This window comes from Carassius carassius, chromosome 7, assembly GCF_963082965.1.
Source record: "Carassius carassius chromosome 7, fCarCar2.1, whole genome shotgun sequence".
NCBI classification, from domain to species: domain Eukaryota; kingdom Metazoa; phylum Chordata; class Actinopteri; order Cypriniformes; family Cyprinidae; genus Carassius; species Carassius carassius.
Window position 1 is genome coordinate 21,266,841 of NC_081761.1, and position 25,516 is coordinate 21,292,356.

The 25,516-nt window shown below is 36.5% G+C and overlaps 2 protein-coding genes across 3 annotated transcripts in view; one reads left to right on the top strand and one right to left on the bottom strand.

Annotated features, from left to right (window-relative positions):
• The window catches only part of ubac2 (UBA domain containing 2), a 75,514-nt gene extending 53,281 nt beyond the window's left edge, over positions 1 to 22,233 (bottom strand). The window contains exons 1-6 of one of the 2 annotated variants that reach the window (XM_059554164.1): positions 22,002 to 22,233; positions 20,834 to 20,961; positions 20,344 to 20,463; positions 19,607 to 19,713; positions 12,178 to 12,301; positions 11,403 to 11,450 (exon numbers count right to left, since the gene is read on the bottom strand). In XM_059554164.1, coding sequence (XP_059410147.1) covers positions 11,403 to 11,450; positions 12,178 to 12,301; positions 19,607 to 19,713; positions 20,344 to 20,463; positions 20,834 to 20,961; positions 22,002 to 22,203 — 729 coding nt within the window. In that variant the 5' untranslated portion in view covers positions 22,204 to 22,233. The remainder of the gene's footprint in view (positions 1 to 11,402; positions 11,451 to 12,177; positions 12,302 to 19,606; positions 19,714 to 20,343; positions 20,464 to 20,833; positions 20,962 to 22,001) is intronic. The other variant, XM_059554163.1, reaches the window with a different exon arrangement.
• Positions 16,156 to 19,047, top strand: LOC132143702 (G-protein coupled receptor 183-B-like). The gene is made up of 2 exons (XM_059554165.1): positions 16,156 to 16,302; positions 17,531 to 19,047. The coding sequence occupies exon 2, from the start codon at positions 17,555 to 17,557 to the stop codon at positions 18,623 to 18,625; it is 1,071 nt and encodes a 356-aa protein (XP_059410148.1). The 5' UTR covers positions 16,156 to 16,302; positions 17,531 to 17,554; the 3' UTR covers positions 18,626 to 19,047.
• Positions 22,234 to 25,516: the final 3,283 nt, after the last annotated feature.

The following is a 25,516-nucleotide window of genomic DNA, read 5'->3' on the forward strand; positions in this document are numbered from 1 at the left end:
AGCTTCTATTGCTATGAATGGGAGGAACTAGAACATGCAATATGGCACTCTAGAAACAGTTGTTGTTGTTTCACTGTGAGTTTAGCCAGCAGCTTTCAGGAGTTGGTATTTCCCCATTTAAGTAGACAGGAGTTGGTCATGCATGCTGTAAATAGGCACCTGCCTGAACCAACATTCACTGAAATATACTTCAGTAGACATTAATGAAACAAATTGCTGGGGCCAAAAGTTATTTTGGGTTGTTATTTTTCAAACAACACATTTAATTATGTTTAACATAATCATAAAGTGTGACCAATCTGAGAAGTTGTGATAACAATGGAAATGGAAATTGGAGCAATCTCTTTAGTGGTAGCAGAGACTATCTAGTTAAAGGAACTAGGTATTTAAAGTTACAATAAAGATTTTTTACCATTAGAGCATACAACTTTTTTTCTGAGAAGTTTAAAAGACACCAAAACAAAAACAAAATATAGCTGCAAGCAGCAATTACGGGGCCAAGTACTCCACCAGCAAATTTAGGAGCTAAGAACGGCATGGAGCATCACACCAAATGCAACAATGAGCAATTAAACCAATTTTAGGATGATTGTAATTGAAATGGCTGAAAAATCATAAATACAACCACTAGTAATAAGATTAAATGGTCTATCATTTTTGACCAACAGGTGGCGCTGTAATCAAATCATTTTGGTGTGTTCTGTGTGAGATGACAATAACACACAAAAAGTTTAGTGTCAATATGCTAAAGCATTGCAGAGATACAGCCTGAAGTGTCATTTTGGCATGATGCCTCAAATTCGTCGCGGTGGTATGGGAAAACGATTTTGTGTATCGATCCAAAATCCATAACATTTTGTCAGCACAGTCTAAAGATTATATGAATCAATTTTGGTGAAAATCGGACTAACGGTTGAAGAGGAGTTCGAAAAAGTAGGTTTACAACATAAGTCAAAATGGCGGACAGGAAGTTTGGTTTACTCTGGCATATTAGGTATCTATGTTGTCGGCATAAGCCAGGGAATATTTTGAGACCAGTTTCATTGCAATAAGCTAATGCATTAAAAAGTTATTAGCATTTTTATAAGTGTAATTAATCATGGTTAATGAATGGTTTATTACTCTTGACCAATAGGTGGCACTGTTTCCAAACTTATGTGGGATGGTCAGTGTGAGGTGACGATGACACATACAAAGTTTGGTGCAAATATGTCAAAGCTTTGCAGAGATACAGCCTCAAATGCAAATGCAACGGTCTAGGAGGAGTTCGAAAAAGTAGGTTTTCAACATTAATCAAAATGGCGGATAGCAAGTATATGGCATATTTGGTATCAATGTTCTTGGCATGACCAAAAGAATATAGGGAGACCATTTTAATATCAATAGTCTAATATATTCAAAAGCTATTAGCATTTTTGTGATCTCATTATAACTTTTGACCACAAGGTGGCGCTGCCAACAAACGTTTTGAGTACCTTCAGGGCATGGAGCCGAAGATTTCTGTAATTTTTTTGTAACAATACGATGCTGCGTTCAAAAAATACAGCATTATAAAACATAATTCAAAATGGCCGACGCCTAAATCATTCGACTCAACATGACTCACTGAATCTAAAGAGACCAGTTGTGTGATTTTTGGCCAAACCATTCAGAAGTTATAAGCCAAAATATGCATTTTTCATATCTCCTGACCACTAGGTGGCGCTGCATCGAAACACGGCAGGTAGTCTCAGGTCATGCTTGTTATAACAGACACCAAGTTTGGTCTCAATATGCCAAATCGTTGCAGAGATATAGCCTCACATTCATCCTTGCGTGCTTTACGTCAAATTTGTTCACATGTCACTCGAGAACGGTTGGACAAATCAACTTGAATTCCATAACTTTTTGCTAGCATTGTCTGAAGATGATCTGAGCCAATTTTCGTGAAAATCAGACTACCTGTCTATGACGAGTTCGAAAAAGTACGTTTTTCGAAAAATTTAAAATAGCGAAAAAACTAAGCCTTGCGTGAGCCAAGGATTCAGAGGAAAAAGGAATTTCCATTTTCTGGCTTACGGTTCAAAAGTTATTAGCATAAAAATATTGAAACTTTGGACAAGTGGTGGCGCTAGAGAGTTGGAGTTAGAGACTTCAAATTTGCTATAGTTAATGTTGGGACTGTCCTCTATCAGAATGTCAAACCATTACAACTTTCCCGCAATCGGTTCTATGGGCTGCCATAGACTTGCGGCGGAAGAAAAAATTACGCTAACGGATACAAACAGGTGCCTTGCACCTTCGGTGCTTGCCCCCTAATTGCGGTTCTCTATGTGATGACTGGATTAAAGGGATATTTCACCTAAAATGAAAACACTTGTTCCAAGCCTGTTTGACATTTTTCATTCGAGAAACACACACACACAAAAGATAAATATAGCTGCAAGCAGCAATAACGGGGCCAAGCACTACAGAAGCAAGCTTCAGACGAACGGCAGGAATGAGTAATTAAGACAGTTTTAAGATTATTTTAGGCAAAATGGCTTGAAAACAATAAACACAACAAGTAGTAATAGGATTTATTGGCTTATCACGTGAAACCAATAGGTGGCGCTGTTACCAAATTAGTGTGGAATGGTCAGTGTGAGGTGACAATGACAAATACAATGTTTGGTGCAAAAATGTCAAAGCTTTGCTGAGATACAGCCTCAAATGCATGGTGGCATCCTTCCAGCAAATTCGTTGATGCGCTAAATGAGAACCGTTTCATATATCGACACGAAATCCATTTCTTTTAGTTGTCTCATTCTGAAGATGATATGATTCGATTTTGGTGAAAATAGGACAAACGGTCTAGGAGGAGTTTGAAAAAGTAGGGTTTGATTGAAAATCAAGATGGTGGACAGGAAGTTCAGCCAAATAAGGAAAACTTTGTATCTATGTTCTCGGCTTGACCCAAGGAATCTATTAAGACCAGCGGCATTTCATTAGCCAGATTTATTCAAAAGTTATTAGCCTTTATGTAAATTGAGTTATAACTTTTGACCACTATGTGGCGCTGTTTTGAAATATTTTGAGTAACTTCAGGGGATGGTATTGTTGGCACATTCTGAGTTTCGTAATATTACACCAATGCATTTGTTTAGTATAGCATTTTATTTCACAAAACTGTATTGAACTCAATGGGAATTACATGTTTTGTTCTATTATAGCGCCACCAAGAGGCTAAGTCCCACCATTTTTTATGTGTCATCAGAGTGTGCCCATACATATGTGTGTCAATTTTGGTGAAAATATCTCAATTCACTTCAGAGTTATAGACATTTATATGAAAAAACATGTAAAAAATGACTAACTCTTGACTTTGATTGAATTTTACTACCCCTTACTATCAATATTTTCGCATTTGGGCATTGGCATATTGCTATCGACCTATGTTTCCGAACTTCTGACGGTGGTTTCGTCTCGATCAGACAAGCGGTTTCGAAGATATAGCCAAATGGTTTTTAAGTGCTAAATCACAACGCTACACAAACCGTAAGGCGAAACCTAGCATGTTTGGTATCGTAGGACTCGGTAAGGTTTCAGGAGTGTAATTTGATGAGTCTCGTGAAAATAAGTCGACCACACCCAAAGTTATAAGCATTTTAAAAAAAAGAAACTTTTTTGAAACTTCTCACACTCCTTCAGGACATTGTGCTGATGACCCATACCATGTTTCGTAACAATCCGTTGATGGGTTCTTAAAATACAGCATTTTAGCACAAAATTCAAAATGGCCGAAATGGTAAAATTGGATATCAGTCGACTCGGTATGTTGCCCTGAATGTAACATTTTTTTAATGATTTTTGGACAAACTGTTTAGAAGTTATAAGCAAAAAGAGCAATTTTTTATATCTCCGGACCAGTAGGTGGCGCTGCGCTGAAACGCAGCAAGTAGCCTCAGGTCATGCTTGTTATGACATGTACCAAGTTTGGTCTGAATACGATAAATCGTTGCAGAGATACAGCCTTACGACTGTTTTCGTAAGCGCTACGTAAAAATGGTTTGAGCGTTTATCGAAAATGGTTTGACGAATCAATTTGAGTTGCATAACTTTTGGTCAGCACTGACTGAAGATGATCTGGTTCAATTTTCGTGTGAATCGGACAAACCGTCTAGGACGAGTTCGAAAAAGTAAGTTTTTCAAAAAATTCAAAATGGCGGCCATATTTCTATGACGGAAAATGACTTCATAGGGTGCAATCGAATCGGCATAAGCTCAGAAATCAGAAGAAAAAATTTTGTTGATTGGCCTTACGGTTAAAAAGTTAATAAAAAAAATTGAAGTGAAACTTTGGACAGTTGGTGGCGCTAGAGGGAATGTCTTAAACACATCAAAATTGGTGTACAGTCGTGGCCAAAAGTTTTGAGAATTACATAAATATTTGTTTAAAAAAAAAAATTGCTGCTAAACTGCTTTTAGATCTTTGTTTCAGTTGTTTCTGTGATGTACTGAAATATAATTACAAGCACTTCATACGTTTCAAAGGCTTTTATCGACAATTACTTGACATTTATGCAAAGAGTCAGTATTTGCAGTGTTGGCCCTTCTTTTTCAGGACCTCTGCAATACGACTGGGCATGCTCTCAATCAACTTCTGGGCCAAATCCTGACTGATAGCAACCCATTCTTTCATAATCACTCCTTGGAGTTTGTCAGAATTATTGGGTTTTTGTTTGTCCACCCGCCTCTTGAGGATTGACCACAAGTTCTCAATAGGGTTAAGATCTGGGGAGTTTCCAGGCCATGGACCCAAAATTTCAACATTCTGGTCCCCGAGACACTTAGTTATCACTTTTGCCTTAGGCCTAAAAAAAAAATTTGTTTGGTTCCGGTTTCCGACCGACCCTGTCAATTTATGTGCGACCCAAATTTATTTTATGAGACTGGGGAAGAACGGTCTTTCACACATCGTTAATTAAATTACAGTTTCCTTTAAATGCTGTTTTACACTTAAGTAATCCGTTAAAAACCATTAAGTATTGCATCAAAACCCTTTAACTGTCAATTCCTAAAGTGAGCTATAACTTAAGGTTTGGAAATCGTAACATTAAGAGAAACACGGGGGGAGGGGGGAGTCAACAATATATCGCGGAACAGAGAGGGCACTGACAACATGCTGACAGACAGGACATTAACATTACCAGCTTACTTTTAATATGAAACAAAGTCTCATTTGGTTATTTCACCTTTCAAATGTGGTCATTTTTTAAAGAAATGTAAACAATAAATACCGTTTTGTGGCTCTTGAATGTGTCGAACAGATCGCTGTAAGTTAGATCATCAGTTAAAACTAACTGATCGTCTCTTGCTTCTAGTTAATTTATAGCATCAAAATCAAATAAACCACATAAATGAACATAACAAAGAATGTTGTTTGACTACAAAAAGATGTCTGTACACTCCGTTTTTCAAGTTCAAATCCTCCATGTTAATCTACTATGAGATCGCCTGTCAAACTCCCGCGAAGGCTTTTTGTGTGTGTGCGTTTTGCGTGTCTATGGCAACAACAGACTTTAAACGGGAATACAGAATCACTGTCATAAAAGTACCGGTGCACACATTTAAAATCAGCGCGCGCGTGCGTGCGTGTGTGTGTGTGTGTGTGTGTAAAACTGCCACTGGAGAAAAAAATAAATAAATTAAAAAAAAAAAAAAAATCCCTACCGACCAATGACCTCAACTGACAACCAACCGGAACCAAACTTTTTTTTTTTTAGGCCTTATGGCACGGTGCTCCATCGTGCTGGAAAATGCATTGTTCTTCACCAAACTGTTGTTGGATTGTTGGAAGAAGTTGCTGTTGGAGGGTGTTTTGGTACCATTCTTTATTCATGGCTGTGTTTTTGGGCAGAATTGTGAGTGAGCCCACTCTCTTGGATGAGAAGCAACCCCACACATGAATGGTGTCAGGATGCTTTACTGTTGGCATGACATAGGACTGATGGTAGCGCTCACCTTTTCTTCTCCGGACAAGCCTTTTTCCAGATGCCCCAAACATTCGGAAAGGGGCTTCATCTGAGAATATGACTTTGCCCCAGTCCTCAGCAGTCCATTCACTATAGTTTCTGCAGAAGATCAATCTGTCCCTGATGTTTTTTTTGGAGAGAAGTGGCTTCTTGCTGCCCTTCTTGACACCAGGCCATCTTCCAAAAGTCTTCGCCTCACTGTGCGTGCAGATGCGCTCACACCTGCCTGCTGCCATTCCTGAGCAAGCTCTGCAGTGGTGGCACTCCGATCCCTCAGCTGAATCCTCTTTAGGAGACGATCCTGGCGCTTGCTGGACTTTCTTGGACGCCCTGAAGCCTTCTTTACAAGAATTGAACCTCTTTCCTTGAAGTTCTTGATGATCCTATAAATTGTTGATTTAGGTGCAATCTTAGTAGCCACAATATCCTTGCTTGTGAAGCCATTTTTATGCAACGCAATGATGGCTGCATGCGTTTCTTTGCAGGTCACCATGGTTAACAATGGAAGAACAATGATTTCAAGCATCACCCTCCTTTTAACTTGTCAAGTCTGCCATTCTAACCCAATCAGTCTGACATAATGATCTCCAGCCTTGTGTTCGTCAACATTCTCACCTGAGTTAACAAGACGATTACTGAAATGATCTCAGCAGGTCCTTTAATGACAGCAATGAAATGCAGTGGAAAGGTTTTTTTGGGATTAAGTTAATTTTCATGGCAAAGAAGGACTATGCAATTCATCTTCATAACATTCTGGAGTATATGCAAATTGCTATTATAAAAACTTAAGCAGCAACTTTTCCAATTTCCAATATTTATGCAATTCTCAACTTTTGGCCACGACTGTACTTAATGTTGGCACTGTCCTCTATCAGAATGTCAAACCATTACAACTTTCCCGCAATCAGTTCTATGGGCTGCCTTGTAAGAAATAAAAGTAAACTGAGTACATTCTTTCTAAATAAATAAATTTTAAATAAATGTGCAAAACCAGCAGTTATCAATATCAAAATCAGTTTGCTAAAAACAAACAACAATTTTTTTTATAATTTTCCATGCATAGTGTTTAAACTTTTGCATTGTTTAACTTGTTAAAGGTTGCAGATTTGGCTTTTTTAAGTAGTGCATCAGTGAAAGTCTCTTTGTAACAAATGCTGCCTTTGGAGGCAATCATGGCTTTTCTTGTCACCAAAGAACATCTCTGTGCTCATATTAGATTATTATTAATGTTGAAAAGAGCGGAGAATATATATATATATATTTTTTCAGGTTTTTTCGGGAGGATACATTGAAAGAACAGCATTGTTTGTTACATTTGCTACAATTACATTTATTTGTTACATTTATATTATTTACATCAAGCTTTTGAAAGGTATAGTATTGTATATTGTTATTGAAACTTCATAATGTTTCACTTGATTATACATTTAGTCAGGAATTATAGTTTGGAAAAGTCTAACTAGTAAAAATGTTTACACAATGAGAAAACTAGTACAAGTATATAAATAAATAAAAAGAGACTGACTCATGTTTATTATCTCTGCTGAATATAGTGCTTCATTCTTTTTTTCTGAGAAAATCCAAATCTCAAATACTCAACCAAATCACATTTTGGGGTGAATTATATCTTATTCCTTTCATCTTGAAGCAAGCAGTAAAATAAAAATAAAAACTTTATTTAACATTAGAATCTGAATAGCGCGTTCAGCTCGGGGGCGTGGTCGAATTAGAAGATATAATGAAGAGAGATGTGAAAAACGGACATTGCGTTGTTTTCATATGGATTACTTTATCACAGAATATCTGACGCGGCAATTTCGGCGGCACTTGTTTAGTTTAAAAGTAGACATGTCAAGCTTTCTATAGATATCTCTCTCATGTCTCTTCGTTGATTATTCACGGAGTTACAGTTCATTTTAATGACGTGTTTGTAAATGAAGATCAGCGCAGACGAAGCCTGCAGACAACACACCTTGTTTGTTATCTTTATTTTATAAGTGCACAAAGTTTTGTTGTTGTTATGTCTGTATACAAATAAAAGTAGACCCTTTACAGATTCGACTGATGTATTGCTCTTATCTGTACGATCAAAACTGAAAGTGTAATTTAAGTTCTTTTCGGGGTTATCAGGAGAAAATGACTCATAACGCGTATCCGCGTTAATAGACTTCAGAGGGTTGAACAGAACAATTCAAAACGAAAGAAAACGGACTGCTCTCTGTTTATGTAACGTTAATCCGTATGAAATGTGCATTTCTGACACGTTCACTACTGCGAAGATCGCGAGACAGCATCGTCAACTTTATCTTTGCAGTCAACACGACATTGATACAAAAAACACTTGTTTATTAAGAATTATATTCATAAAATATTCATAATCATTACTTTTGCCGGTTCTTTGTGACAGCTTTTAGGTGCGTTATTGGCAGCGCACCCCTTACATGTTAGCCTACATGAACGCGTGAACTGAACTGAGCTCGTCACAGCTGGACTGCTTGTTATGATGTCAAGGTAATTTTTAATGTTCCTAAATTCAATTAGGCTAAACATAGCCTATCGGTTACCGTTATCTTACGTTAATCAGCACCTGGCATGTCTAAAACCTTCTAGATGTCAAGCCATTCCACCACTTTTCTGCCAACTAAGCTTGTGGATAGGAGGGGCAGGTGGGCGGCAGGTTAACATGCACCGCTCTGATTGGCTGAAAGCTTTTCACTCCACTTACACGCTGTGGATCAGCGGCAGAATCAGCGTCATAGATTGCGTAGAAACTAAAATCGGCGAAATGCGAGAAGCAACAAAATGCGTACCTAGAGAGCAGCGAATCGTACAAGCGTACTTATGGGTCAAAATGCTTGCAGAGTACGAAAAATGCGTACATGTTGGCAGGTCTGATAATAAGAAGAACCGGAACAAAAACAATAGGTGCCTACACACCTTCGGTGCTTGGCCCCTAATTAGGGGCCGAGCACCGAAGGTGCGTAGGCACCTATTGTATCCGTTAGGATTCTTATTATTATTCTGCTTCTTCTTCCGCCGCAAGTCTATGGCAGCCCATAGAACCACTTGCGGGAAAGTTGTGCAATTTGGCACACTCATAGAGGGAAATATCAACATTAACCACATCACGTTTAGAGACTCTGACTCCAACTCTCTAGCGCCACCACTTGTCCAAAGATTAAATGTTTCTATAATAATAACTTTTGAACCGTAAGCCACAAAAGTAAAATTATTTTTCCTCTGAATCCTTGGCTCATGCCAAGTCAAATGAACACCAAAATTCAAAAATCGCAAGGTTTAGTTTTTTTGCTATATCTTATTGTTCGTAAAACCTTCTTTTTCGAACTCGTCCTAGACGGTTAGTCCGATTTTCACGAAAATTGGCTCAGATCATCTTCAGACCATGCTGGCAAAAAGTTATGGAGTTCAAGTTGATTCATCTAACCGTTCTCGAATGACACGTGAACAAATTTGACGAAAAGCACGCAAGAATGCATGCAAGGCTATATCTCGGCAACGGTTTGGCATATTGAGACCGAACTTGGTGTGTGTTATAATAACCATGACCTGAGACTACCTGCCGTGTTTCGATGCAGCACCACCTAGTGGTCAGGAGATATGAAAAAAATCATATTTTTGCTTATAACTTCTGAATGGTTTGGCCAAAATTCACACAACTGGTCTCTGTAGATTCAGTGAGTCATGTCGAGTCGAATGATATCCATTTTTTCCGTGTCGGCCATTTTAGGCGTCGGCCATTTTGAATTATGTTTTAAAATGCTGTGTTTTTTGAACGCAGCATTGTATCGTTACAAAAATAATTACCAAAAATATTCGGCTCCATGCCCTGAAGGTAGTCAAAAAGTTTGTTGTCAGCGCCACCTTGTGGTCAAGAGTTATAATGAAATATATCTAAAATGCTAATAACTTTTGAATAAATTAGACTATTGAAATGAAAATAGTCTCGCTATATTCTTTGGGTCATGCCGAGAACATTGATACCAATTATGCCAAAATTGGCCATACTTCCTGTCCGCCATTTTGATAAATGTTGAAAATATACTTTTTCGAACTCCTCCTAGAACGTTAGTCCGATTTTCACCAAATTTGACTCACATCATCTTCAGACCAAGCTGGCTAAAAGTTATGGATATCGTGGCTAAACGAATTTGCTGGAAGGGTGCCAAAATGCATTTGAGGCTGTATCTCTGCAAAGCTTTGACATATTTGCACCAAACTTTGCATGTGTCATCGACACCTCACACTGACCATGCCACAAATTTGGTAACAGCACCACCTATTGGTCAAGAGTAATAAACCATTCATTAACGGTTAATAATTAGACTTATTAAAATGCTAATAACTTTTTATTGCATTAGCCTTTTGCAATGAAACTGGTCTCAAAATATTCCCTGGCTTATGCCGATAACATAGATACCTAATATGCCAGAGTAAGCTGAACTTCCTTTCCGCCATTTTGATTTATGTTGAAAACCTACTTTTGCGAACGCCTCATCAACCGTTTGTCCGATTTTCACCAAACTTTAATCAGATTATCTTTAGTCTGTGCTGACAAAATGTTATGGATTTTGTGTCGATAGACAAAACCAGTTTCGTACACCACCACGACGAATTTGAGGCATCATGCCAAAATGACACTTCAGCCTATATCGCTGCAATGCTTTGGCATATTGACACCAAACTTTGTGTGTGCCATTGTCATCTCTCCCAGAACATGCCAAAATGATTTGATAACAGCGACACCTCTTGGTCAAAAGTGATAAGCCATTTAATCATATTACTTGTGGTTGTATTTATGATTTTTCAGCCATTTCAATTACAATCATCCTAAAATTGCTGTAATTGCTAACTGTTGCATTTGGTCTGGTCCATCATGCCATGCTTAGCTCGTAAATTTGCCGGTGGAGTGCTTGGCCCCGTGATTGCTGCTTGCAGCTATATTTTTAATTATTATTATTTTTTTGTAAGTCAGTGGGGTCAAATTTATTTCAGACCCCATAAGCTAAACCTTGTGCTGACTAAAGCAGTTATTTCTTCAAAATATCTTCTTTTGTGTTCCCAGGAGAAAGTAAGTTTGGAAAAACAAGGGGTGAAAATTATGACAGTATTTTAATTTTATTTATCTTTTCCTACTAGAAACCACCATCACTGAATGCTCTAATGGTAAATATTTAACCTAGTGATAGTAATAGTAGCTTCAACCTAGTAAACATCCTAAAAAAAAAAAAACGATTAATTTCCATAGGTACAGCAACTTCTCAGGTCTTGTGGGTTGTATTGAATTTCACCATATACATTTTATCATCATACTTACTAAAGACCATTACAGATGCAAAAAAGGAAACAAAGAAGCATGATGCAATTTTAATTGAGCAACTTTATACTTACTAGTCCACTGCAAGCAACCACCCACATATAGGCACTTGAGGTCAGGAGCTGATGACAAGATAACAGAACAACAGAAAAACAAAAGAAATTCAGAACTAAGTGAAGAAAGCACTTTCAAATCCACAAAGTATATCTGAAGGATTACAAACCAGTAAAGATAACTCACTAAATCATCCATAAACAAGTGTTTGATATAAATAAACATCTTATTTAATGCAAGAGTGGAACAAAAAATATGAACATTAATTTAATGAAACCCAAATGAATTTTCTACTATTACAATATTAAATTACATTGGTTAGTATAAATCGGTATGTTTTGAATGCATGACTGAAAAAGACTGTAAAAGACTGTAAGACTGTTGCCCTTGTCTGTTTTTCTAAGAAGTATGCAACTTAATCTGTTACCACTGATATCTCAAATCAGATCAAAACCCGACCAGAGCAAGAGACCACAACGAATAGGTTCTCAGGTGCCAGAGTTTCTCATAACTTGTCTCGGTTATCCTATATACATTTTATCAGTGGTTTCTACTCTTGCAACAAATATCAAATATCTAGAAAAAAAAACCCTGCACCTTTTTAGCCGTTTGAACCTTGTGTTTTGTCTTCCCCTGTTTGTCAAAATATGAATGTCACTTACTATCCTAAAATCTCGAGCAGCAATGACTTTTACTTTTGTGTGTAGCTTCTTAGATAAACTAGCAAAGTGGGAAGTCTTAAAAATATACAGAAAGCTAATGAGAAGATGATTTGTGAAGGCAGTCTGAGCTCACCTGTGCACCCACAATGTACGTCAGAGATTTGTTTGTGATTGAGATGTGGCCGAGAAGCTGAGTGACCTGAACACGTGGGATGGAGCTGTAGAAAGGCACAAAGAGAGCAAAGACTGGGCCCAGTCTGAGAAAGAGAGAGAAAATTAAGAGTTAGAAACAGAAGGAAGTCAAGTGAATCCTCAACCTTGTTGTCAGATGACAATACAGGATGAAAATGTGCAAATCAATCATGTAATAGTGCCTGCCCATGATGAAGAAAAGTGGAATTCTCTTTAAAATCTAGTTTAAAACTTCCTTTTAAGAAGAACATAACATTTTCTTTACTTTCCTTGATTATTAATTTTCAATGTAGACTAAAACATTGTACAATGCATTGGTCAACAGTCACTTGTTTTTCTAGTTAAAATTAAATTAAATTAATGCATTTAGCAGACGCGTTTATCCAAAGCGACTTACAGTGCATTCAGGCTAATATTTTTTACCTAACATGTGTTCCCTGGGAATCGAACCCACAACCTTTTGCGCTGCTAACACAATGCCCTACCACTGAGCCACAGGAACACAAGCTACTTTAGTTACCTTGTTAACACTTCATATAGTATTATATACATAACAGAGCAAAATAAAAAGGGTACTAAGTAGTACGGTAGGATGTTTTATTGACAATTTATCGGTTTAAAGTGCCCCTATTATGGATTTTTGAAAATCACCTTTCCTGCAAAGTCTTAAATCTGAAAGTGCACTGTGTATAAAGTTATTGTCTCTCAAAAGAAAGAGTCAACTCCTTCGAATCGAAGAATCAAATCATTGAAACGAGTTGTTTTTAAATTGAATGATGTTGACATCAACATGAAACATTAGCATATCGGCTGCCACTTGTTGGTCTTTTCGCGTTGGTCTGAATGAAAATGCAAATTCATTCTTTGCCACTAGGTACTGCTTTTAGAGCAGTTAATGTTTTCCCCAGTAATCCTGTACACAAAACAGCACTGCACTCACAAACTCTACTTTATCTTGCATTACAGGCATGATGAAATGAAACTGAAACCAATCACCACAGATTAGCATCATGCAAAGTAGGAGTTTGGAAAAATTTATCATTGAGCAAATCGTCTGGGACTCATTAAGCATGTAAGGTAAAAAATACCTAAACCAATACCTTTCATAATCCATAATGTAATGGAATTTATCTATTGACAAAGGTGATAGATAGCAAGGTCTCTGTTAAAGGGATAGTACACCCAAAAATGAAAATTTGATGTTTATCTGCTTACCCCCAGGGCCTCAAGATGTAGATGATTTTTTGATTCTACTGAATTGATTCTTCAGTAGAACACAAAACAAGATTTTTAACTCAAACCGTTGCAGAAGGCCTACACGATAATGGTTAAACTGATAATTACAATTATTTTGATTAAAATTATAAATCACGATTATTAATAACTATTATTATATCCTGCTGAGAAAAAAAAAACCTGCTAAAACCAGCCTAAACTTAGCTGGTTTAAGCTGGTCTCCAAGCTTGGTCAAGCTGGTTTTAGCTGGTTGTTCCAGCTGGTCTCCCAGCCTGACCAGCTAAGGAAGTGGTCAAAACACCTCTAAAACTAGCCTTCTGACCAGCTTTGATCAGCAAAGACTGGGTTGGATGACAAACTAAAATCAGTCAACCAGCTTAGGCTGGTTTTATGTTTTTGTTTTTTTTTCAGCAGGGAAATTCAAGAATGTTTCTTTTTTACCAACCTCCACTGACTATACACTGACATTATTTAACCAACTATGATAATACAAACCTCATGGTTTTGGTTAGTGTTCTGTCATCTGTATTCACATTACATTTTCTAAGTGACAATTTGTTCACAAATGGGAAGAAGCCACTCAGAGCAGTAAATTTGTTCAAAGATCATTAATACACACTGAAAGCTAACATTGCCATGCCATTTTCAACACGAAAACTGGTAAAAACTTTAGAAACTCTTAATATAAATTCCAATTTATGCACATTTTTCCCCATTGTATTGTCACCGGTAGGAAAAGCGCATTTATTCCTCAAACATAATAGGACCATTATTGAAACTCAGTGAAAGTTTGATCAAATGGTTTGTAAATAAAAATGTCTATTAAAAGGTCTATAAAAATTTCACACATTGTCTATATGACACTTTCATGTAAGCAGAATTTTGCTGTGGAGAGATCACTAAACTCGTGGTTGCCAGATTGCACAAATTACATAAAACACCGGGCAGAAATGAGCGGCAACCTCCCGCTCTCTTTCGTGAAGCCAACAAGGAAGTGACTAAAACTGTAATTCATCGACTGGGTGCTTGAGGCTGGCTGCAAAGGGGAGTCAGGCCCATAGACTCCCCATGTTGAAATGCCCAACTTTACAGCAGAAAAAAAAACATGTTTACAGCCTTATTCAAAAAATTATTTTGGTCTATATAGCTAATTTTTCCCTTCATGACAACTGTGAGGGGGGTTAATTTTTTTTAAAGCTCTACAGGCTGGTCCTGCGACTTATAGTCAGGTGCAACCTATTTATCAAAATTAATTTGACATGAACCAAGAGAAAACATTACCGTCTCCAGCCGCAAGAGGGCGCTCTATGCTGCTCAGTGCTCCTGTAGCATACACTTAAAACATAGACCGCCCTCTCGTGGCTGTAGACGGTATTGTTTTCTCTTGGTTATTGGTTCTAAATAAATACAACTTATAGTCCAGTGCAACTTATATGTTTTTTTCCTCATCATGACGTATTTTTGGACTGATGCGGCTTATACTTAGGTGCGACTTATAGTCCGAAAAATATGGCATATTGTATTTTAGCTCTGATTTATACACAATGTCCGAACTGTTAGAACTCTCTTGAGTCTCTCGCGTCCTGTTGTGCGCATTCAAAGCAGCAGACACGTGAGGCGTTGTCTTCTTCTTCTTGCTTTATGGTAGATCACAGACTTGAAGGTCTGCAATCCACCATAAAGCAAGAAGAAGAATACAACGCCTCATGTGCTTGCTTCTAAGAATGTGTTCAGGAGAGTTCTAACAGTTTGGACATTGTGTGAGTAAAATACAATTGAGGTAAAATACAATAAATAAATAAAAAACCTGTTTCTTGCACAGACTGATCGTTTTTTTTGTCTTTGCACATTAATGTATCATCACAAGCCACAGGTTTCAATTTGGTTTTATGTATGTTTTTTTTTTATTATTATAATTTTTTTATGTTTTAGCCGTGATTCCCATCCACTTACATTATACAACTGATAGACTGCAACGATTTAAAAATTAAACAAAGTTAAAAATCTTGGTTTGTGTTCTGTTGAAGAAACAAAGTCAGCTACATCTTGGATGCCCTGAGGGTTAACACATAAACATCAACTATCCCTTTAAGCAGTTTTTTAGATAAACATCAAATTCTCATTACGACATACGTTGTCGCAACAATCATTACAAGAAAATATAGGACTTGTGCAATAACTACGTACCTTACTACGTCTCAAACTAGGTCTTTGTGATGAAAGAAACTAAACATGTTTCTAAATGCAGATTCAGTCCAGATTAATTGTAACTATGTCTGACGTACATACATATATAGATGTTTCGTTGAAAGTCACAAGATAATTTCACTTCTCCATCCAGAGTTAAAGAGACCGTTCACCCCAAAAATGAATAATCTGTCAATTTCCTCACGCTGTTTTAAACCTGTATGAATTTCTTTCTTGTGTTGAACAAAAGAACTGAACAGTTGCTGGTAGTCATTGATTTCCATATTTATATTTTTTTCCATACTGTGGAAGTGAATGGTTAACATCAGTCTTCAAAATATCTTCTCTTACTTTAAACAGAAAAAAATTACATTTGAATTATTACAAGCTACAACAACCTGTGGTAAACGCTGACGGAATATTCATTTTTGGGTGAACTATCTCTTTAATCAGACTCACCACGCTGCTAGAAAGAGAGAGAGAGATAAGAGAAAAGAGAGGAACAGAGTAACAGACAGTGAGAGAGAGGCAGGAAGAGATGCTGAACTCTTGGTTTTGCTGCATTTCACGCTGCTTTAAAAGTGTGATATAGAGATTTAGAGTAGCACCAATGTCTGAGTGAAAATCTGCTCTCACTTATCTGGTAAGTAAATCATTTCATTGAATATATATATATATATATATATATATATATATATATATATATAAGCAGAAAAAATTAAGATATATCTGTGTTTTGGAAAATTGTGTAATTAAAAGTGTGAAATTAAGCCCAAACATTTAAAAAATATATATCATTTTATGGCGACCATGTGTGAAGTTAATTTATTTTATTCTTCAATGCCCAATAGCCTACAACAAAATCTTAAAATTTCCGAAAACTTTTTTAAAAGCTTATGAGTCACTAGATTTGTATATATTTGATTAAATGACAATACTGTCCTTTTATTAAAGTATTTATTAATCTTTGTTAACATTAGTTATTAATAAAATACAACTGTTCATTGTTAGTTTGTGTTATCTCAGGTCAATTAAATAATGTTAACAGATACAAAAATAACATTTTATTTGAATAATCTATTCATTATAATTTTACTAATTTCACTAAGATTAATGGTTTACTGTTTTTCACTGTTAGCTCATATGAACTTATTTACTTATGTTAACAACTTGGAACTTTATTGTAAAGTGTTACTGATTATATTTCATTTCAAATGTGTGTGAATGTCATTTTTTCCAATGTAAAAACAAAAAACTAAATCAGAAACGTAAAGAGAAACAAAGCAACAAACGTGGAAGAGAAACAAGCCTTGCATGAAAAAAGGGAAACAGCTTAAAACTTACAGAAGTCTACACATACTTACTACAATCAACAAAACTGAGAGCAGAATCACTATTCATAGTAAAACCATACGCTACCATTCAAAGACCTGAGGTCAGTGAGAAATGTTATATTAATTATTACTTCAATCAAGGACAAATCAAATTAATAAAAAGTGACAGTGTCTTTACTTTACTGTTTTATAATAATGTTTATAAAAGATTTCATTTTCAAAGAATCCTAGAAAAAAAATTAAGGTTTGCACAAAGAAATACTAGGCAAATATAAATGAATATTAACGGTTTTCAGCATAGATAATAAAATGAAATGTTACTTTTGCATCAAACCAGCATATTATATAATGATTTATGAAGGATCATGTAACACTGAAGACAGGAGTGATGGCAGCTTTGCCATAAATTACATATTAATATATATTAAAACAGATCATAGTTATTGTAAATTGTAATGTTATTTCACAATATTGCGGTTTTTACTGCATTTTTGATCAAATAAATGCATTAAAATAATCCTTTGCCTTTCTCTGCAGTGCTTTCTTCTGTATATAACTAAGATGGACACTGATTTAGACCAAAACTACTCTTGCACCAAGTTGTATGACCATCGCCCAGTGGCCCGGGTTCTCATTCCTCTGGCCTATTCCATCATATGTCCAGTGGGACTTTTAGGCAACGCCCTGGCTCTTCATGTGATCTTCCTCAACATCACCAAACTCAATTCCATCACGCTTTATTCTGCCAACCTGGCAGTGTCTGATATCCTGTTCTGCCTGTCGCTTCCCCTTCGAGCGGTTTACTACGGCCTTGGCTTCCACTGGCCCATGGGGGAAGGACTCTGTAAAGCCATAACACTGCTCTTCTATGTGAACTGCTATGCTGGAGTGAACTTCATGACTTGTCTGGCAATCGATCGTTTTGTGGCACTGGTGTTTCCTCTGAAGCTAACCAAATGGAGAAAAGTGAAAAATGCCCGACTGGTGTGTATGGCCATATGGCTACTGGTGCTGGCCCAGACGCTGCCTCTCCTGACCATCAAATTGACCAAAAAGGAGCATGACAATAACATCACCTGTATGGAATACCCTAATTTTGAGGGCCTTTTCAAAGGGCTGCCCTCCTTGCTGATTATTGGGGTAGGTATAGGCTTTGTAGTCCCACTGGTGACAATCATCGCCTGCTACTCTATATTGACCCGTAAACTACGTCTAGCAGCAAAGTCAAACCGACTGACACAACGTTCTGGAAGAACCAAAAAAGCAAGAGGAGTGATCGCAGGAGTGGTATTTGTGTTCATGGTGTGTTTCGGCCCATACCATCTAGACCTTCTGCAATACATGATCCGAAAACTTATCTATGATCCGGACTGCAAGGAGCTACAGTCCTTTCAGATATCCCTGCATATTACAGTGTGCCTTATGAACTTAAATTCATGCCTGGATCCCTTTGTTTACTTTTTTGCATGTAAAGGCTACAAGCAGAAGCTGATGAGAATGATGAAGTGGCAGGTTGGCACCCACTTCTCTAGTGTTGGAAGAACCTCACATGAAAGTTCAGGCACAGGCGATATGCGCGGTACACGCCGCAACACAGGAATAACAATGAACAATGTTAGAGAAGCTCAGTAAAACAACTGGCAAAAAAAGCCTACGTAAGGTGATAAAAAGAGGTAACAAACACATACAGTATGTGGGGCTGAACTTAAAGCCAAGAACAAGGCAAAAAATGTCCCAGACAACTCGTCTTTCCAGATTTTAAACAGCACACACTTCATAAAACAGATGGACGCTAGACAAGCACTGCCATCAAAGTTGAGAAAGAAAAAATACTTGCTGCAAAAAGACTATAGTCTATTATAGACTATTTTCCGTTCAAAACATAACTGTGAAAGGGTCAGTTCACCAAACATGAATATTCGGTCAATATTTACTCACTTGTTGTAAAACTGTATGTCTTCCTTTCTTTTATTAAACTTTTATTTTTTTTATTTACAATGGAAGTCAAAAGTCACCAAAATGGTTTGATTAGCAACATTCTTTAAAATATTTTCTTTTGTGAACTATTAATTTACACATAAATACATGAATCATTCCTAAGTTTGAAAAATTGCAAAATAAAGCTACTGAACGATCAAAATGTCGCTTTGATTGTGGAAAAGTTTCAAAGATGAGGACACTTCATCAAACTTTTAACACATTTTTTTTTAAGTTCTTGGATATCCATTTTTCTCATTAAAAAAGGAACCCAGTCTCTTGTTAAGAAGAGTAGCTCAAAGGAAATAACTTGAAATAAGAGGGGAACATACTTTCACAAGACCTTGCCATTTCAACACGTATTGCTTTTATACGTCTGTGAGATGTTGTTTTGATTCCAGTAAAAATAATTTCATAGCAATACAATGACACAAGAAAGTTAACCTTAAAGACAATGTCAAAAAGGGAAGTTGACGTTTGTTTCACAGAACAGAGCTGCACTTTCACATACATAAAGAGATGCAGGAATTCATACATGTTGTCCTTACAGCATACAGTTAATGCTTGTGGCAATACTGTTGAAAACGGTTTGTAAAGACCAACTGTTAAAATGGTGTAGAAACTCGTGTCACTCACAGTCCAGCTGGAAGAACATCTACTTTTAGTTCAAACATGAAGTGAAGAGCCTCTATAAGCAGCAAGTCCACAAGAGCAGAGAGGATCCATGCTCCAAAGAGGAAGGACTAAACATCATAATCAAAAATATGACAATGTTTTAGTTTTATACAGTACAACTTTTTTTCAAGAACATTATGAGATTTTATCAAAAGGGAGGGGGGACGAGTTAGGAGGGTTAATGTCATCAGTATGTGAAAGTAGAGTAGGCAAACATCTTAAAGAAAAATGCTTGGTAGCATATGGAAGGGCTTTTGACATCATTCAAAATTTGACTTGTTTAGTTTATAGCATTTTAACAAAACGCATATCTTAAATAGTAGGCTGAAGAGCAAATCCCACGCCCTTAAACCTCTTTCAAAATTAGTCAACTGATTGATAGATAAGATGAAGGTGTTCAAAGTTTCCGTGTGACGTTCAGGCACAGGTCAGGGTTAGTATACAGAACCATATTGTCATTTTTGAATATCAAATTTATCCAGAAATTATTTACCATTATTAATTTATTTATGATACTATACAATTTTATGTTGTGAATGTTTTTTTTTTTTAAATATGGCTGCAAATCTTAAATGTCTGTGGTATAACAAAGCAGAAGCATGTTGTGTCAGTACTTCACAGTGTTTTGAAAATGTCACTTGTCAAGTAGAAAAAAAAAGAAAAAAAAGACACACAACAGTGCTGCTATTCACACTTACAGCAAATTTGTGGCTGCCAAACCTTCTCTCAAAAATACGAAAGTTGTAGATCAGCAAACTGCTGCAGAAAGTGTCTTTCAGGTCCAAGCAGATGAGCCGTCCACACACCAGCCTCCAGAACTACAAGTGAGCCATGAAACACACATAGGATAATTGTGTTCCCAAATACTAGAAACATCTCAAAATATGCGATTACTTAAAAACAACAGTCCAGTAAAATGATTGTTTACATCTAAAAACTGTCCAGAATGCTTGGCCTATAGAATAATGCTCTTTGATGACCAATATGATACAGTTTATTTTTAAGCATCTAATCACCAATATACAGAAACCATTTTTTATGCCACAATAGCTCAATATTATTACTAACCACAGTAATATAAAAAAAATTATAAAAGGGCAAACATTCTAAAGCGATATCCATTGTTAAAATGCATGCATTATTATATAGTGCACAGAATTCTTTAGGTCGGCTGGTTTAATATCTCACCTGCTTGCCCTGGCTGACAGCCTGGAGGTTGTATATGAACAGATCCTGGTACTGTGGCAGAAGCACAGTCAGCAGCACAGTGAGGACTGGAGGAAGCAGCAGTAAGCTCTTGGACAGGGGTGCTTTATCTGTAAGACACAGCACAGATGTTGTACTGTTAAATGTGTCATCGAGGAAATGATAAACATTTATAACATTTGTCATGTCAGTGGATGAAAGTAAATATTTCAGATTGACCTATGGGTCAATTGGGTGATTATGTAGACCAAGTTCAGTCAGACACACTGGTTTGTCACCATGGAGCTTGTTTATTTTGGTGATTTTAAACATGTTTCTCAGAAATCACTTAATGCACCTTTAAGGCGTTTCACTGACGTTTTAAGAACCCCTCCTCCAGTTTTTTTAGAATTTTAGTTTTGGCTTGTAAAAAGTTTAAAGTTTGAGTTTAAATAATCTTTCATATGGATTTGTTTCTTAAAAGCGCATATTTTGACTTCACAAGATGTTAATGGATGGACTGGAGTTGTGCGAATGTCTTGTGTGTTATCGTGATGTTTTTATCAACTGTCGACATTCTGACGGCACCCATTCACTGCAGAGCATCCAATGGTGAGCGAGTAATGTAAAGTTTCTCCAAATCTGTTCCCATGAGAAAACAAACTCACTTATATCTCGGAAACTATGGTTACTACGGTTATTTTTCTAGGACAACTGTCATTTAAAAATTTACACTTTTAAAACTTAAAGAAAATTTATTTTTTTTATTTTATTTTTATTTTATTCCACAGAATAAATAAAGTCATACAGACTTGAAACATCATACGGATATGTAAAGAATTATCATTATTACATCAATAACAATGAGTCAGTGTTGAACTGATGCTCTTTGGTGGTGTTTATGGGGATTTCAAGAAAAGTTAACGCAGACTCTCACGTTATTTGGTTATCTGTGTGTCATGTCGCATTTCCTCAGGAGCGCGCGATTTCACGCCCTCAGCTTTATAAACGACATCAACACTTCCTGTCTGAAATTATGAGCCAAGGCGAAATGTGTGAAGTGCGATAAAACTCGGATAAAGGTCATGCTAATGTCTAGGCTTTAATCTGAATGAATGACAGCAGGATCTGATCTACTGTACACGACATGATGATTTTAAGATGTACTTACACAATCCCCTCGAACCGGTGGACGTGAACATCGTGCCTATTACACGCAGATTATAACTAAGAAGAATAACGAGATGACGAACCAAAAAAGGCACTGGATTTAAAACGTAAAAACAGTAAAAGTTAAAGGGAAATCTCGCTAGGAGAGAGGGAAAGGGGAATGGGTCCTGCGCGGATGGCGACTCGCAAGAGACAAACTTCATCCGCGTCACTCCTACGAAATTAGCGTTTTCTTTTACTGTAGCCACTAGAGGACGTAAGTTAGCTTTACTAGGACAGGTAAAGGTTTAAAAATTTTGCATGTCAAAAATTCAAATTGTTGTCATAATTATGATTTAACAAAACACTATTTTGTTAAAAATAGCATAGCTGCTTAGCTAAGAACTATGTTTTAAAAATATAACCCGGATCACTGTTATGCTTGTTACACCACACTAGCATAGTATTTAGAGTAATAGCCGTATTTAGAACTAGACAGTTGTTTCTGTTGTAATGTAATAAAGTAATTTTCTTTAGAACACACTTTAACATAGAGCAACACCTCTTGCTAAGATTAAGTTTTTAGTTTCAAACAAAGCATTGTTTTTAGCCTGTTTGAATATTTGTTCTAAAAAACTAAATTGTATTATTTTTCTTATTTTTATTTCTTTAATAACATTTTATTTTGAAACATATTTTGTCTACATTTTTTATTGTACATTATGTACGTTTTTTGATTAAAATACAAAAAATGTGTTAATGGGGGATGCCACAAAATATATATTACTATATTTATTACTATACATTCATGCACAAAATTAAAAGTCTTTACTTGAAATGAATGTACCCAGTTTAGGGTTCCTAAACCCTAAATATCCCATGCCCATATGGAGGCTCCGTCATCATGCAAAGTATCTGTGCAAAGAATCATGGGGCCCAAAGTGTCCATCACTTTGAAGTGGCCAGTTTTGAGCACTTCTATTTGGAACAACCCTTTAATATGGTGGCCATGATTTTTTTCACTCCGAAGTGTATCGGAGGACGATATATCCCGTTTGAAATGCACCATCAATGTTAGATTTAAAACAGATAGGCTATTTGATGCTTTGTAAAAAAAAAAAAAAAAAGGAAAAAAAAAGCCTACTTTTTTTAAATTGTCCTAGACCATTTTCAGGTGGCCCTTCTTGAAATAAATTTGACAAAGAGTTCAACAAAGTGGATATGGCAATATACCTTCTCAACACTTTGTCATATTCAGGTGTTTTAAAATCCTCACCTGAACCACCAGAATTTCAGCACAGTGTCACCTATTGCTAAAGAGATACAAAAACTGTTTGGCCAAAAATGACATGAAGTATAAAGTATACAAAAAGTATTGGTCAAACGTACCAGATAATTAAATATTATTATTGTTTGTATTTATGATTTTCAGTCTTTTGGGGTCAAATCATCTTTAAATGTCTCTAACTGCTTAAGGTCTTATCCAGTTGCTGCTTGAAGCTATATTTATTATTATTCATCTTTGTTTATTTTCACTTTCCGATGCATATTATGTAATGAGATTAAATATGAAGTGGAAAACTGTCTCTCAGGGGGGAAAAAATGTGAAATTAACCTATCAACATTTGTTCAAACACTGAAAATATGTTATTGGTCATAGACAAAGTTCTATTCTCAACATAGATTCTAAACTACTGCACTATGGTTTTATGACCACACGGTGGCAGCACAGACAACGATTTCAAGAACCCCGAGCAATATGCGTTACTAGTCAAGTAAAAAAAAAAAAATACAATATCAATAGAGGTTGAGGTTATTTGTCACGTACAAAGAATAGCCTATTGTCTGTCCATAAAGTAGGCTACGCGCACATACACATATCCTAGCTGTGAACTTTTAAGCTCTGTGATTTGAAATAAATGAATGTAGAAGAATAAAGCAGTAGCAACCGAATTATGCAAGAAATAGAGCCTCTATGCCTTTAAATAGTTTCCGATCATGAAACAGGCCGTTTGGCTTTTGATAAATGATCATTGCTATCGTCTGACTTCAATTTCACAAACAAGAGCTTTCTCTGCTGGAGAAATAATTAAAACACGCCAGACATCTTTCATTTGAGCCGGTTTGAAAGCTCAGCTGCAAGTCAACGTCAAGCTGCTACATTAAGTAAAATACTTTTGTTTGTTCCCCACTGCTGGCTTTGAGATAAATGAGCTTGTTTGTGTAATGACCATCTGTTGGGTGTTTAGACGTGTTGCGCGGGCTGGCGGTGGCAACGCTTATGGGGAGTTGCTGGTTTTCATAAGATAATCATGAAATAGGACACAGCAGTCTTGACTAATAGAGATGATAGAAGACATCCAGCTTCTGTGTCCCAACTATCGCCAAGCGATGGAGGTTCCTGGGGTGCTCCAGACTGGCTCAAAATGCATGGTCCCTGATAAAGATGAGCTATTTCCTACAATGTTCAGACAACTGGAGCTCCAGTTGTCTGAACATTGTAGGAAATAGCTCATCTTTAGCTAACAAGTAAAATGAATTCATGTAATTGAGAACAACTTCAAAATGGAGAGTTTTTTTTTTCAGAAAACTTTCTGTCAGCTAAACAATTGCTATGTTGTTAAAGGGGTCATATGATGTGACTTCAAGTTTTCTTTTATCTTTGGAGTGTTATAAGCTCTTGGTGCATAAAGAAGATCTGTAAAGTTGCAAAGACTAAAGTCTCAAACCCAAAGAGATATTCTTATAAAAGTTAAGTCAACCACACCCCCTTAAAATAGCTGGTTCTAACACGCCCCCACATGTCTACATCACAATGTGGGAAGATTTCCATAACACCGCCCAAATGTTCAGCAAAGAAAGTTGTAATCTTTGATTCTTGCTGTTGCCGCCAGTGCCGTGTTGTGGAGACGCTGTTTCGTTGTGAAGGCAAAAATACTATGTTTGGTCGTCCAAAAGAGGACACAACTAGAAATCCACATTACAACCAAGGGTGGAGCGGGAGGGTGGCTTCTGGGGCTCCGGCCCCAAATGTTTTATCAAAAGCCCCAAATCTTTTGGGTTTTTTTAATAGTTTTGTCAAGAATATTTTTTTTCAACAAATAGTAGGGTATTCGGAAATATTTAAAACGGTTCAATACTGTTTTCTTTCCTGCAGGATCGATAAAACGGTATCAGCAGTTTTCTCCTCTCTGACAGCGAGCTCTCCTCACACACCGAAGTCCTTCATAGCCACGCCTCCTGTCAATCACTCAGCACGTCACTCGTCTCATCTCATTCACTTTGAGCATTTTTACTTGAATTTATTTAATCTTTTTAATGATATTATTCATTTTTATGTTTACATACGTCTATAAATGGTGCTTTGCATGTAATGTTACCTCTTTGTACACAATATTGACATTCTTTGTTCTTTTTTTTGGGACCTTAGCATTAATAAAAGAAATTAAAAAATAAAATAAAATAAAAAGAGCATTTTTACTTTATTACTGTTACTCGCACTAAATTCTGATTTAAGTCAGTTTGCTGAATATTCTG

Bases quoted from the DNA above. Each gene is read 5' to 3' on its own strand.
- LOC132143702 (XM_059554165.1), top strand. From the start codon at position 17,555: ATGGACACTGATTTAGACCAAAACTACTCTTGCACCAAGTTGTATGAC.